A 16950-nucleotide genomic window follows, 5' to 3' on the forward strand; every position below is an offset into this window, starting at 1 on the left:
TGATTACAGCCTATGTCTATAAATGGATAACTTCACTTCATAATAATAGATGGAGAGAGTTGAGCACTTGTAGATAGACTAAACTCATGTTGCCGAAACCGTGGGTCAAGGAAGCGATAAAAGTGCTTAGCTATCCGCGGAGCACCCTAAGCTGGCTGACCTCATTAATTACTGAACATGGCAACTTCAAGTATCACCTCAAAAAGTTTACTCTTGCTAAGGAAGATACTTGCAGAAATAAGCTGATTTCATTAACAAGAGATATAGTTATGCGAACGGAAGCCACTCCAGCTTTAACTAAATAACGACATCCGAGAATAGAAGGACGAAAAAGGACCCAAGTAGTTTCGTGGTCTACTTCCACTTCGGTATATATTTTATGATTATTGTTGTGTTGATTGAGAAATAAAGAAGTTAAACCAAAACGTGTTTTTTCATAAAAGTGCATTGTGTAATTTAAATGATATTTAAGCAGCAGAATGCACCAACACCTATAATATTATATATAGTGAAACAGCAGTAACTGTTATAAAAAAACTGCTTCCGCCATCTAGCGGCAGTTAGTGTGTAAAATTCTTACAGAGATTATAGAAATGATGGTTAAACACAAACAAACTCGCCGATAATTATCATTTTGCACCTTAACAGTTAAACGGACATGTAGTCTTAAGGAATTAGATTAATTGATTTTACTTGTATGTCGCCCGTATAAATCTCGTATAATCAGTTAAAATTGTAAATCAAAGGTAGCTTCTATTCAAAAATCAAAAATAAAAAATTGTTACTCGAATAAATGGAGGAAAAAAATTTTCAGAACTTAAAATTCATTTTGACTTGATGTACGGCATTTTGTGAACATCACATTATTCCTCACTGATTAAATGAGGTACATTTATATTTATTTAAGAAATTTATTTTGAAAAAATGAGCTCTAAAGCTATAGATTTTTTTGACATACACCAATTTGCTGATGAGTTCGTTAATGAGCTGATATCCTTAGCCGTAGAAAAATATCAAAGAGATGAGACCGGGTTTTTTATCTATCGATGCCCAAAATATGCCTGCGTAGAATCGGAAAACTCTTGCGACGCTTCATCTGAATCAAAGGAGGATAAAGGCAAGACTCATGTTAAAAATTCCGCGAAATCCATATCCTGGGTTACTATAGGGAATTTTACCTATTCAAAAGCTGTGATTAACATTAATGAATATGTCAGTACATGGGTATTGCCACCTGGCGCTATATTTGAAATGAAGGAGAATAATCTAATAAAAGATGTCGAAGGCTTGGGAAGAACTTTTTATGCGGATGTGATTGTCTCAAAACAAGCATATCCGTCGGCTACAGCCACTGTGGCATTTCAAATACATTTATCGGCAATATTACCGACAAGTTACCCTGTCATGGTAACATACACTTTCGAAGATTTTCGCACAGTGTTTTATGCAATTGGGGATAAATGCTTTTATTGTAACTTTCAAAGACACTTTATCAGTCATGCTTTAGAGTTGAAACAGAAGATTTTTCAAGAACCATTCAAATGGAGTAATGAATTCAAAGAAAATGAAAAGGATGATAAAGAAAAAAACAAGGACAATACTATAGTAACAAAGGAAGTCAGCAAAAAGGTGAAGAAAATACGTGATTGCTAAGAGGCCGGTATTTTTAATGCAACCAAAAAAAAATTGCAGTGATGACATGAATACAAGGTGCCACAGATTTCTAGCAAATTAAAATTTTTAGTGAAAAAAAATATTTTTTATAGTGTATATACAACGAATTATTTTTTTTAAGGATGAGTTTATTTAAGCCAGCTAAATGGAGATCAAATAATAATCTGAACTAAAAATTTGTTTGTCGTTTCCTTATAATTTGTTTTTATCAATTCAGCTATAGATTTTGAGACCACTATATTACCATATAGCTAGTAATTAGTTTTACTCTGCGGTTTCCTTCCTAGCTCCTTCCGAAATATGTTAGAACGTATTTTATATTGTGACGAAATAACAGCCTTCAGACAAAAAACTACATAAACAATTTTAAAAACAATTTAAAAACTGGTTGAAAAAAATAATCTTGGAATGATAGTACAATTACCTGTTAATAAAGAAGAGTTTTTTGTGTAGTGGTTGCACTCTAAGCAGCTTCTTAACTAATATCAATCAGCAGAAATAATTTTTGCTTGTTAAGTTAATGACGTAGAACCTTTAGAAATCGTTGCGGTTAAAGAATTTGATTTTATGAACGATAAAAACGCAAGGGCAAAAAAATAATGACAATAATGTTTGATCCAAGTCTCCCAACTACTCTTACAATGATCAAAATTTTGGAAATATTTAATAGATACCCTTCCTTATTAGAGAATTACTGTTAGTGAAGTTGTTGAAGCTGAAATAGTAAAGCGAAGTGATCATGTTCAAATGTTATGCCAATAAAATATGTACCGAAAACGTTTGTTTAGTTTGTGGGGAAACGTAACATTACTGAGTTGTCGTCCTATTCGCCAGATATGGCACCCTACTAAATTTTTATTTTTGAAACTCAAAAAATCTCTTAAGAATACTTCTTAATAATAAATAAAATGAAGGCGAAATGGATGAAAGTCTCCTATTATATAAGGAGATTATTTAAAGGACGATAAAATCGAAACCATTTTTTTAGCTGAGCTCTTAAAATAACAGTAAAAACAGATAAAATAATAATACACTGACAAAAAGTAACAATTGCAGTTTAAAAATAACTAACAATCTATTTCAAGTGTACAACTTCAAATCGAGTTTACGCACAAGTTAGTCTGCTAAATATTTTAGATCACTTGAAACCAGATTTCACAAACATCTCGACACTGAAATAACGAAATGATTCTGATGACGCCAGTATATTCGGTTTAGTATTCATGTGATATAGCAACATCAATAAGTGCAGCTTAACAATTCAATCAATTTTTCCTTTATATTCTATAGAGTGATCAATGTTACGGTGCATATTAGAGTTTCTAAAATAATCCTAAGTGTTTGTCATACTCTGTTATCGATATTATAGAGAGATATTTTTGAAGTGTAGTAATATCAATTCTAGTTCCACAGTGATGTCATTATTAAATAGCGATAGGTCCGATTTCTTTTCAATCAGCCATTTCATCGATATACCTATATTATAAATACATCTTTTTTTTCATTTCTTATGTATTTGCTCCTTTTTAATTTTATGTTCCAAATTGCATATTCTTTATTTTCTTTGATAGTCAGTTGTGTTAATACTGTAGTTTGCAATTATTTGGTTGCCTCTATCTTCGTATCATTGATCACAAGGACAGCTGTATTGTCAGCAAATGTGGCTATGTTGCTTGTATATAGTATATATTATATAATATATTGTGAACTCCAGCTTTATTTTGCAGCAAATCACCATAGATAACTCGAAAAAAAATGATCAAATCAACACAAAGAAGTTTCGTCTCTATATCGAAAAGATAAAATATTTTCTTTCGCAAGTAACCGATAAATCGAACGATGCTAAGAACCTATGAGCTATAGAACAATACGACTTTTGCTTTTTCATTTCTCTATTACGTGCTGCGACTTTGACTAGGTACAATGATATTAGGCTAGAGTCGTCTGATGTAGTCCAGAGTTTGTTCCCCCCAAGAATTTAATAAATAAATGATATTTAAAATTATTTATGCCACAAAAAACACGAAAAAGACAAAAATATAAAATTTCTCAAAAATTTATATATTTTTAAACTTTTAAATACAATTTCTAGCTGAACTAAATACAATGAATGTGTAATTAAATACAAGAAAAAACATTTGATAACAAATTCTAGATCCTCTTATATGTACAAAGAGACTTTGTGCCTTAGGTTAAAAGCTAGCCTCTTCAGCTCAAGTTGTGAAGCAAGTCAATATGTGGCATTGATATATCGAGTTACTATGGAATCCTAACTGAGCAGTTATAAAAAAATTAAGATTAACATCTTCATTCCAACAATTCTGTTGGAATGACATTCCAACAATTTTGAAAAATCATACGGCTTTCCACTCCTCGCTTTGCCCATGCGGCATGATACATATTGTTCAAATTTATTTAACTAAAAATCACAAATATATTAATATTACTGTATTTTCTCTTCGAAATATACTTCTCTTATCATAGAGCATAAGAATTAAAACATCTATTGTAATGACCTTTCTGGCCCTATCCAAGGCCGGGGTATACTCAGGGTATACCAAGGTGTTAATGCAAGAAATTAAAATTTGATTAGGAAAAAATTGTATCAGATTAATATGTGGAACACCACAGTTTAGTTTATGCATTTCACCTTATTTATGATATGAAAGTCCTACAAGACAAATTTACTATCATAAATAAAAAAAATTATATTTAATTCTATGTTCAGTGTCTTTTTTTTATTTACAATTTAATAGAACAAAGCAAACTTGCTAAATAAAAAATACAAAATAAATTACCATATATACAAATTGTTGAAGTAGGAATAAGTTACGATTTAATACTTAATTTATGTTTAGGAAAAATATTCTTTTTTTTCTATTTACGACAAAAAAAGTTTTCAATAACAATGTACTTTTAGATTTAATTTAATTAATTCCCTTACCAGAAACACCAGAAAAAAACAAGAGGTACTCACCGCAGTTGTTGATATGACGTCACCGCTTCTCTGCTGTACCTGGCTATGTTTGTAACAACAAAAAAAATATTCAATGTTAAATTTCCTATGATTTAAATATTTACAAAAGGGTGGAGCAAAAAATTTAACAACTAAGTTCTCTAATAACTAATAAGATAAATCATACAATTTATGTAATGTATGCTTAATTATTACAATGTAGATATCTTTCAAAAAAATTCCAATTAGACATTAGACACATTTACTCCATAAAAAAAATTGTATATAAAATATATTTCTATTTATTAATGCTAAATAAGAATATTTAAAAAAAAAAATCATATGGACTTAGATTATTTGCTATGTTCAATTTATCATTGTTTCATCAAAAAGGTGTAATTAAAAAAATAAAAAAAACTAACAACTCATATACATATGTATATAAATCTCAATTAGTTATATAAAGAAAGTTTATAACATATATTTTTAATATAGAGAGAGAGGAACAAAATAAAATACTGGTTCGCTGGTGCTATGTGCCAGGAGCGACGTTGTTGTAGCTGTGATAGTTGCTGCTGTTGATGATGTCGCGTCAAAAGTATTTACACAAAATGTTAATTTCATTTTCTTCTTCTTAATTGATGAATTTTTTAAAAAAATTTTTATTTTCATTTAATTAATATAATTAATATCTGGTTGCGCCACCTTTGGCATCAATAACTGCCTGCAACTTAGCTGAAATTGATCCAGTCAAGTTGCTGGATCAATTTAACTCTTTTAAAATTGGATTAAGTCTACATCCTTGATGACATGGTGCATTGTCATGTTGTAGAACCCAGTTATTGATTAGAAAGGTCTATTTTCTGACATTAAAATACAGTTATTTAAAGTACCCATATAACCGGACTGATTTAAGGTGCCATTTTTCGATACCTAATCTCCAAATGCATAGCATAATAGACATCCCCAAAACAAAACCGTGTCACCTTCATATCTATTAAGTGGCGGCATTGCTTTATTCTTTTGGCGTTGTCCTAAATGCATGGAGTGGTTATCAAATGAACCCTAGAATTGAAATCCAGACTCATCTGTCCATAACACATTGTAACAAAACTGTATAGGTTTCTTAAAATACTTCAAAGGAAATGAGAGACGATTTGATAGGGTCGTTAGAGTAATATTGACTTTTTTGTGCACCAATTAGGTATTGATATTAGCATCTCTCAACCTGCGATGTAGTGTAGCATCACTAATAATCTTGCCAATTAACTTTTCCGATGATGCTGCTTTTTTCACAGGACTTATTGTAGGATTTTCTACGACTACTCGTAATAATCTTCTGCATTACTTTCGATTCATGGGAGGTTTCCGTCCAGTCCTTTTCAAATTTTTTAAATTTTCGCATATATTCTTATTTTAAACTAGATTTTACACCGTTTTATGTAATATTTTGCATAAATTTACTAAGTTCGTCGGACAAAATGAAAATTTTGTTAGGCTTACATATGTAAAACATATGATAAAATGTAAAGTTAAAGATTTGAAAATGAATAATAATTCTTTACAATTATTGGTGAGAACATTTTTTATATATGATTGTGTATAAAATATAATTTTTCATGTCTTCTAACAGTAAAATAATAAATAGAAAAAGTAACGTATTTGTTGCGAACAATGACGACACAAATTACGAATAATTAATGAAATCATTCGTTCACAGTTAACTGGAAATTTCGTAGATATTTCCAAAAGTCGTTCACAATCGACGAATTTTTAGTCTTGACAACGATTGGCTTTGAGCTGTTTAGAAGTTACGCGATTTCAAAAATGTTGGACCAAATAAACCAGCAGTGTTGTTGTTTCATTTGTTATTTTTAAAATTAGCGGTTGTTCTTTTGTGATATGCTTACAAAAGAAATGTCCTATTGTTTACAATTTAAGTATTAAAAGTACCATAGATAATTGAAAAAATGTCAAATGCTCCTATATCTGAAGTTCAATGGAAAACATGTTCGTATGTACTTGAAAATTTGTCTGCTGTTAAAAATATCTAAATGTTATGTGTAAAGCAACATACATATAATATAAAACAAGCCCTATATAAAACAATCAAATTCAGACTAAATCAACCAGCAATTAAATTAAATTGGACACTTTTTATTTCGGACCAGGTAAACTCATGAACAGATTAAAACTGTTCGAAGTATGTAGTTTTATATTATTAAGATATCAAACTAAGTAACAAAAATAAAAAACACTCAATTATTTACTTTAAGATATTTTTAAATAATTTTCAAAATTAACCGTGGTGTACCACACGGAGGTACGAAATGGGTTAAGTAGCAATGGTATCAAATTAAATAAATTAAACAACTAAAAATTAATAAAGTTTGTTTAAGTTAAGTTATTTAAAAGAGGCGATTTTGAAAAAGAAAGTATTCATTCTTTTTTGTGGAGTTATCCACGACATCGTGCATCTTGTTACATATTCCAAACAGTCCTATCAAAATTCTGGGGAATACAAATTATTTACTTTTTAATTAACATTAATTTATGATAGTGCATTCAAGGTAATAAAAAACGCTTCATTATAAATTTACGATATGTTCTCAATAACAGAAGATAAAAATGAGTTAATAATTTCAATAAGAAATTAATTCCCCATTCACTAAGTCATATAATAAAAAGGATAAGCTTAATATTGCTTTTCTTACCCCCTCTTTGCATATTTTTCGCTTTCAGTGTTTCATTTATTTATTTATCTTTAATTTGCAATAGGATTTGCCCTGCCTTTGAGTTTCTATCAAAAAATGTTTGCCTTTGAAACATTAAAACAGCGAAGCGCTTGTTTACCTGTTTTGTTGCCACTTTTTGCTCTACCGACGCACAGTGGAGTAATTGGTCCTGATTTTGTGGTTTAATTCAAAAATATATTTTGGATATCGTGGTCATATTTGACATCGGCAGAAAGTAGATGAAATTCTTCAACACTGGCTGAAAAAATTAATGTTATATATATAATGGTATCACCATAGCACGCTTCAGAATTTGCACATTTGCTGTGTCAAGACCGCGTTGCACATTTTTTAGTGATTTGAAGTGCTTATTGAAATAAAATTTTAATAACCAGTAATTTTTGGAATATAGAACCTTCAAGCTCAGGTATTTTTCTAGTATTTAAATGTATTTGCGATTACAAAATATGTGTATAAATAATTAAAAAAAAATTATTTGTTATAGTCTTGACATTACATGTATTTTCATGAAATAAATAGACAAAGTTATTTTTGTAGTATGTTAAAATGTACTAATAATTGCATATTATATGTAAAGTACATATATTTGACTACCAAGGGGTAAAAAATTAAAGTGCCTTTTTGTGCCTTTTCTGAAATATTCAGATTTTAGTGCTGCAATGTCTACGCCAATATGCTCACTGCAGTTGATAATTATTGCATGTAAGCAAACATTGTTGGTATAATGTGTCTGTTTCTTCTTTTGTTTTGTTTTGTTTTGTTTTTGTAACGAGTAACAATAAAATTGATGTCAATGTAATCTACGAAAGGTAAAAGGAGAAAAAATTTGATTTCTAAAAGTTATCTGATAATAAGAAGATATCTTCTTTGTATAGGAACCTTATTAAACACTATTTTCATTTCACGTCAGACGCTATATGATATTATGAAAAACTCAGGGTTTGAAGAAAAATTTCAATTCTTAAAAAACGAAATTAAAAATCGTACTGGTACGGCAGATGAAGGCACAAATTTGGAAGAAATTCTGAAAAATTTTGTGTTAGGTATTTTTAAAATACGTTGGGCAAAAGCTTACAAAGTAGAACTTCGCTTTCTCAAATTAAACCGTAATTGGTTAGATTCATCTATAGGATTTACTTCTTATAATAAATGTAAACGCTGTCGTAAGGAAACTACATTTGAAGAGTGTGATGTATCCACTAGATGCAAAAAACCAAAATTCTACGAGAGAGTTATCACTGCCTATGCTTGCTTTTGCTATCATGGTAAATTTAAAAGCTACAGGAAATGTTGAGGGTTCTAAGTTGGTATACAAATTATCAACATCTTCACCAACAAGAGCAGTTAAGTATAAAAGAAATTTAACTGAATCAATGGAAAAAGTTTAGAAAATCACAAATGAAAAAGCTTTGGCTATAATTGTTGACGCTCTGTTAATGCGGCATCATTATAACATTATTAGGCAGGCTGCTCCACATCGTTTTCCGTCATATTCATCGGCACAGTCAGCTAAAAAACTTTATTATCCTCATTTCGACTATATTAAAATAACTGAAACTTCGGTTGAAGTTAAGTTAAAAACACTTCTTGCCCATACTGTGGAGCGTCTAGTACTGCTACAAAATTTCGTTATTGTTACTTTATGTGAAGAAGAATTAGAAAATTTTTATTTACAAACTTAGTGGGGGTTTGATGGAAGCTCTGGTCATAGCTCATTTAAACAGGCGTTTCATGGACCGAATGACAGCGATGCTGCTGTTTTTATAACATCGTTTGTACCATTACGGTTACTTTGTGGTGACAAAATTATTTGGCAAAACCTGAGACCATCTTCTACCAGATAATGGTTGAAGAGAGGTTCAAAACATTGATAAGTCTATTGTGGTATTCGAAAATAAAAATGTTGAGGGGAGACATAATTTTCTGTTAACAATGGTAAATGGAAAAGTATGTAATACCTTAACCAAAGCAACGTCAACTCACAAGTGTTACTTATGCGGTGCAACTAGTGCAAAGTTTAATTCAATTAATGAAATAATTGCTGAAAATGTTGAAACTTTTAAAATGGCAAGTAAGACAGAATACGATAAAAAAAAACTGTCCAGGAAACAAAGAGACGTATTCAGAATGACTTCAAAAATAGAGCTGGTCTAATTATTGATCAACCAAAACCCGGATTTAGTAACTCAAATGATGGGAATACAGCCAGAAGGTTCTTTCAAAACGCAGAACTATCGGCTGAAATCACTAGTGTTAATTTAGACTTAATAAAAAGGATGCATATTATATTGATTGTTGTTTCTTATAGCCATGACATAGAAATTGGAAGATTTCGATGTTTTGCACATGAAACTGCTAGACATTTTGTATCGAAATATGCTTGGTATTATATGCCTCCTACGCTACATAAAGACTTTATTCATGGTCCGAAGATAATATCGCACGCTATGCTACCAATTGACCAATTAACAGAGGAAGCGCAAGAAGCTCTTAACAAAGAATTTAAAATATATAAAGAACATTTCACACATAAATGTAGCAGAGAAAATACCAATTACGATATTTTGAACAGGTTTCTCATTACTTTTGATCCCGTTATTTCCAGCTTTAGAAAACTTAATAAAAGAAGTCACAACACATACCACCATAAGCTTTAGATCTTCTAAAATCACTACCTGTATAAATTACTAATTCCCAATCTGTGAGTGATGATGTTGATGATGATGATAATGATGATAATGATGATGATAATGATGATAATGATGATGATAATGATGATTACGATGGTCATGACGATGATGATGATGATGACGATTAAGATGATGATGCTGACAATAATTGTTAATTATAATTATTGTCAGTATCAGGAAAGTAACCAAAATTTAATATGTTGATGAAAAATTTTGTAAAAGAAAATATAACAATAAGAAAATTGTTTTCTATCTATATATATAAAAGTAATCAACAATCAGCTTTTCAACTCAGGTGAATTGATCGCCATTTTTAGGGTCATTTACCCCACTGTGCGACGCAGCGATAGCAGGTGGCCATTAACGAGCGACAGCTGTTGACATTTGGAGGGCAAACTTTCCATTTTCTTTTTCATCTTTGTACGTAAACCGGTCACTAACGCAAACATAAAAATTAATCGGGTTTTTATTTGAAAAACGTGCAACAGAATTAGCACCAAGAACAGCAGCAGCAATAGCGCACATAGAACGCGATTACATACACACGCACCCAACTAACACGATTGCAACTACGCGTACACAGTAACGAAGTCTCAGCAGCGCATTTAATCATTTTCTGCCACAAAGTAAACCTCATAAAGACTGGTTTTATATTCTCATATTATTTTTATAATTACTGAGCATTTCTTTTTATTTGCAACATTCGCGAGTTTATTTTCACATATTTGCTTGTGCTTATGTACAGCGCTTAATTTAGCTACTTTCACGTACTAACATACTAACATAGAAATAAGCATCAAACAGAAATTGTTTATAAAATTTATTATAACAGCAAGAAAGAAAAAATAAAGACATAAAATTTTATTTTATTTTAACATAATAAATTGCATTAGAGTTTAACTATCACTTATAACAAATGCATTGTGTGACGATTATACTTAATAACAACATCGCCACAATAAAATCAAGCTATTAAATATTAATAAAATTAAATTATTGTAAATAAGTAATCATATTTTTAGTATAATATTTTTATTAATAACACCACCCAGTTTCTGTTATGTGTAGTTTTGTCAAATTTTTGCCAACAAAATCAACAAACGAATGCATTAAATACACAGAAATACAATCATAGCAAGAACAGAGAAAACCCATGCTCAAGCAAATACGGGGAGAACATATCAAAACTACTACAATAACTTCAACAAAATCATCGCACAACCGAATGCATGGAGCAAGCTCATAGCAACGCTACTCGCAGACAACAGGATGATATTGTAGGCAATAACTAAGCAAACAACAACAGAAGTTCCGTTATAAAAGGAAAAATTGAACAAGAGTCACTTGGTCATAGAACTTAAAACAGTGCGCATCGTAGCAAGTGCATGGTCATTTGGTCACAGCACTCACAGCAGGTGACATCGGCACATTGCAGCAACAGGACGCCTCGGATCCTTTACAGAAATAGTGGACAAGGTAATTACGCTGATTCCTAGCAACGTAGCCCAGTCTATAACGTTGGATACGCTTCCTAATACTAATCAAAGTTGCCTATTTCAGAAATTATATTATTTTTTATATTTGTAATTGTTATTATTTTTGTTGATAAGTCATAAATATGTAAAAATAATTGTAAAAATAATTGATTGTAAAAATAAATAATAAATAAATTAAACGAAATAGCCCGTCTTTGAACTTTATATTACGAGAAGATTCAGTGTTCCAAAGAAATATTCTTGTAACAACCCTGGTGGACCGCAAGCTGTCCCAGTTATATGTCCCGGCCGTGAATAGGTTCATTACAATTGTTAATAAATCTGTGCGCTAACAATAATAGTCGCAATCCCCTATAACAAGAGTTTTATAGGTATATTGCGAAGATTTCTCTGTAATAGAGTTTTTAAAAAAAAAACAATTAAAAAATTATTTAGTGAACTACATTTTCTATAAAGTATGGTCTTTAAGCCTATTCTAATTAAAAAGTACGACAAGTAACAGAAAACTTAAGATTTGAACAACGAAATTTAGCCAGTTTTGGCTCGTTAACCGAACGATTTTATCAATTGAAAACGCTTTAAAAACATTGATTTTTAAGATTTTTAGCTAAAATTATTTGCGAAAAAGAAAGAAATGTAAGAAAGAATGCATTTTATTTTGGGAACCTCAATTCAAAATATAATTCTCCTGTACTTTAATTCGCGCAATTTTTATGTATTCAGAGTACAACTTAACATATATGTCTAAATGCCATAGAGTTAGCAATGAATGTTAATATTGCAATATCTAAGTTGTTAAAAGATGCGAAAATATTCTACGAAGCGTCCGTTCATGATTGAAGAGTTAAAAGTATGGAATTTATCTATAATTTTATAATGTAATAAAAGTTATTGAAGAAAGTAGTTGACTTTTTTTCACTGTAGTCTGATTATATAGAATAAAGAGACCAACGACTCTAGCTTTAACATTTCTGGCCACTGCAATTTAATCGTGTGTTGGACATAACATGTATCTATAACATATACAATTTAGCGCTTTGTTTATTTGCTTTATTGTTGCTTTTATCATTTTTTTACCACAAACATAAATACTTATTATTCGCTAGACTTTACCTCTGCTTTTGTGCTGTTAATGCTCGCACTGTTTTTATATTTCTTGCTGTTAACTAGCTGTACATTTTAAAATAATTCATCAAACACGTAAGAAGCTATAGCGCTATAAAATTATTCTAATTTTATTCCTAAGTATTTTTTATTTCCATTACGAGTTTATAAAATAGTCAGTACAGCACTGTAGCTAGCTGATATCCTTTATAAAATTATTCCTAAGTATTTTTTATTTCCATTACGAGTTTATAAAACAGTCAGTAAGAATCTTTAAAGGGATGTTTGCCTAACCGATAGTAAAACCTGTCAGTAAACCCGCTTAACACTGATATTTGCACGGAACATTCATAACATGAGATTACTAGATGTTTTCATATTAAAGAAAAACCAATTTTCTTACGAAAGTTCGTATATCGTTTTAAATATGTTTGTCAAGCGCCCTCTTCGGATAGCTAGTTTGCCTTGCAAGTAACAGCGATGTTCCTGTAAACTGCCTCTCAGAGAAGAGGAATATTAAGCTGCGGTGTCATATCGTTCAAAGTGTAATTTAGTGTAATTAATAAATAAACTACAAAAATCATTTTGAAATAGGTGAATGTTTTTAACCAATACACATACTACCCATACCAAGGTAATCTATAACCAATAGCCTATCCCGCAACTCTATAACGTCTATAACGGTTCCTGTTATCAAACTATAAGGCTTTAATGTAAACGAATAAACTCTTTTCTAATGAAGAATTTTCTTTCACAGTAAATTCTACATAAAAATTAAATGGAACTATAACTAACCTAAAATCAAGGAAGGTTCTAAAAAGTTGCGTAAAATATACATTGCTAAACCAACATTATCGTTATCAATGGTAGAAATACCACTTAAAGTATGGTTTTTTATATTATTTATATAACATTGTGCCTCAAACTCACTAGAAAAATGTATATATATTGCTAGATATTTTTAAAATGTGGGAATTTATTTTAATTTGAATGAGATAAAATTCTTATTTTGGATTTGCGTAATTCAATACAAATCAATTCATCGTGTCTGCTACTTTATATGATTATGAAAGAGTCGCACGCATATCGCATATCAAAACTTCTAATGCTTCAAAGTACATGGGAGCCAGCATGAGACTGTGAACTCGTTTAAATTAGATTCTCCGTTTAATTCAGAAAAACCATATGGAAGATGATTGTTGGAACTGAAACTCGGTCAGTGGGCTCCACATGCATTATACATCAAAGTTGGCAAAGCTTTTGCTCAACTTTTTTAATATTTTCTACAACAATTCGGTATAGTGTTTTTTTTGCACTGCAGTTTGCTCATAACATGGAACAGAGAACATGTGCAAACAATAATATTAATGGTTGTAGCAAGGATGTACTTACATATCCTTACGCTGACGCTGATGCTGATTCTGATGCTGATACTGATACTGACGCCATTGCAGATGCATTATTTACGTACGTATCCGCAAATTTCCAACATGACAAATCTACTCACAACTATTTTGCTTTCAGGTAAATAAATTAAAAAGCCACTACAATTGCAATGAAAAATTTTTCTATTTCCTAGTGGAGGTGATGTAGTCACTATAGCTTGAAGTTGACACAAAGTATTCATCGACTTCATATTTATTTTTGAAAAACGAACATTTTGTCATTGTTATCGAAAAACTGTCATTGAAAATTCGAATGTTATCGTTTAGTTCACGTTTCAGCAACGGTCGAATGCGTTTCTGAGCTGACCTGCAAGTTTCTTAACAAACATTGACGTTTAGATATTCGCAGGAAATGCACTTGCAGATACTCGTAACGTAATGGAGTTGAGTAGTGCAAATTGGAAAGGAATCCTTTGTACGCTTATTATCAGTTGATAAGTGTTTCTGCGTTTCAAAGTGATGTGGCTAGGGTGTGTGGGTATATATATTCGATAAATAACAAATTTGATTAAACCTCTTAAAAGTAATTTATTTCTAATTTTAAAAATTACCAAATTTCAATAATGATCTGGTGATCACAAGAGTAAAATTCAAAAAAGAACCATGGCTTAACAAATAAAATATGTTTATCTCAATATACAACAAAAAAAAAAAACAAGCGTAAGTTACTGAAGAATTTTAAACTAAACCCACTTAAGAGAGTAGCAAATAGGTTTGAAGCTCTTCAATTCTAAAACTTCAGATGAAACCTGAATCATTCAAGTAACATAAGTAACAAAAATTTTTAAAACTGTTCAATCCAAAATTTCACTAACGACAATTCGGAATAGTGGCAATTTTTTAATTAACCTTCATAACGAATTATCCAAAAATTAATAAATGGTTCGAAAAGCATATAGAGGTGCCTAACACTGAACCCCACAGATGTGATGTTTTGAAATTCATAGCAGACTGAGACTTACTATTATATTTCCCAACACTTTGGCGAAACCTTCAATTATTGCTCATGTGATTTCTCTATAATTTTATGGGTTCGAAGTATTCCCAAATTTCTTAATTTTCGTCATGTGACATATAAGATTTTTTCATTTATATCAGTTATATCAGATGAAAAAGACATGGTTAAGAATATCTTGGTTGAAAGAATGCTTGGTTACTATACAGACAACGAATGTAATAGATCGAAAGATGTAATGACCAGCAGGAAATCATTTAATATAAACTAATTAGCGCGTACTGTTATTAATACTGTTTTAGTTATATTTGCATTTAATTCCTTACTCCTCACGACTGTGGGAGATAAAGAATCGGAAATTTTTAATTTTAAAGATTTAAAAAGGAAACATTTAAAAAATTAAAAAAATAATTACAACCCTATATTTTGAGATATATACAGACATATATATAGCAGACATATATACAGACATATATATATATATAGATTTTAAAATGTCTCTTATTCTCAGATACTTATCGCAGGAAGAAGAGGTTATTTTCAATATTTCAATAATATTAAAAATATTTTATTTACTTATTTTAAAATGAGTTCCCTTTTTACTCTTGACCTTTGACTTGTTTTGAATGTATGTATGCTCAAGTAAAAATGTAAGTAAATAATTTTAAATATAGTCAATCAAAAAAGAAATGCTTATCAAATAATTACTAATAGATCAGTACAATTTTTAACGAATCAAAATTATTTTATATAAAAACTCCACTAAAAATCCACTAATTTTAACATAAATAATAAATTTATAAATTCTGTTTCAAACTGTTCGACAATTTGAGTAATACTGATTTTCTTTTTCTTTTGTGTGTCACTAATATTTCAAATACTTCAAATTTCGAATATAATAATTTTCAAATATAATAAATAAATACTGTCATCAATACATATATGAATATTTCTCCAAGCAATTGCTGACAATCGGTTATGGCCGTGTGGCTGTTAAAGAATCGAGCGGGTTGATTGCATTTCCTTCAAAGTTTTGCAATTTCGTCTCATCAAAAGACGAACTCATCAATAAAGTATTTTCGAACATAATTGATAATTATAAAAATAACAACTGGTTGAGTGAGCGAGCAATTTTGGCGGCTAAGAACAAATATGTGGATGACTTAAACTTTGTACTCTGCATACATTCAAATCTATTGACTGTATAACAAACGAAGACGAAACCACCAACTATCCAACTGAATTTTTGAACTCCTTGGATGTGCCTGGCTTACCACCGCACAATTTACAACTAAAGGTTGGTTCGGTATTCATTATGCTTCGAAATCTAAACCAACCGAAACTATGGAATGGAACGCGATTGGTGATAACAAAACTTATGGTCAATGTATTCACGCAACGGTACTCAAAGGAAAATTCAAAAGTGATGGAGTTCTCATTCCGAGGATTTCAATTATCCCAGCCGATATCCCCTTTGAGTTTAAACGAATTTAATTTCCTATTCGGCTTGCATTCACCATGACGATAAATAAATCACAAGGCTAATCCTTGAGTGTTTGTGATCTAAATCTAGAAAATGCATATTTTTCTCATAGTCAGTTGTACGTGGCATGTTCACCTGTAGGCAAACCATCTCCTTTATTTGTTCTTTCGGAGTACAACCCATAACTTCTTGCTGAGAGATTTTTGAAAAAATTGATTACATATTAATATCCTAATAAATTATTGAACATAATACAATTTTTGTACTCATCTTATTACGTTAATAAATTTTTAAATTTAGTTTACCTAAAATTTAATATGACATTTATTGACTGTTACGCGGCACGAAGTTCGCGCGGTCACCTAGTTAAAAATAAGAAAAAATAACTAAC

General features: G+C 30.5%; 1 protein-coding gene across 1 annotated transcript; it reads left to right on the plus strand.

The window, feature by feature from the left end:
- The first annotated feature begins 807 nt into the window (after positions 1–807).
- LOC119689598 lies at positions 808–1844 on the plus strand. Its single transcript, XM_038104463.1, has one exon. The coding sequence runs from the start codon at positions 925–927 to the stop codon at positions 1651–1653; it is 729 nt and encodes a 242-aa protein (XP_037960391.1). The 5' UTR covers positions 808–924; the 3' UTR covers positions 1654–1844.
- Positions 1845–16950: the final 15106 nt, after the last annotated feature.

Source organism: Teleopsis dalmanni, chromosome X (genome assembly GCF_002237135.1).
Source record: "Teleopsis dalmanni isolate 2A chromosome X, ASM223713v2, whole genome shotgun sequence".
In the NCBI taxonomy this organism is placed as follows: domain Eukaryota; kingdom Metazoa; phylum Arthropoda; class Insecta; order Diptera; family Diopsidae; genus Teleopsis; species Teleopsis dalmanni.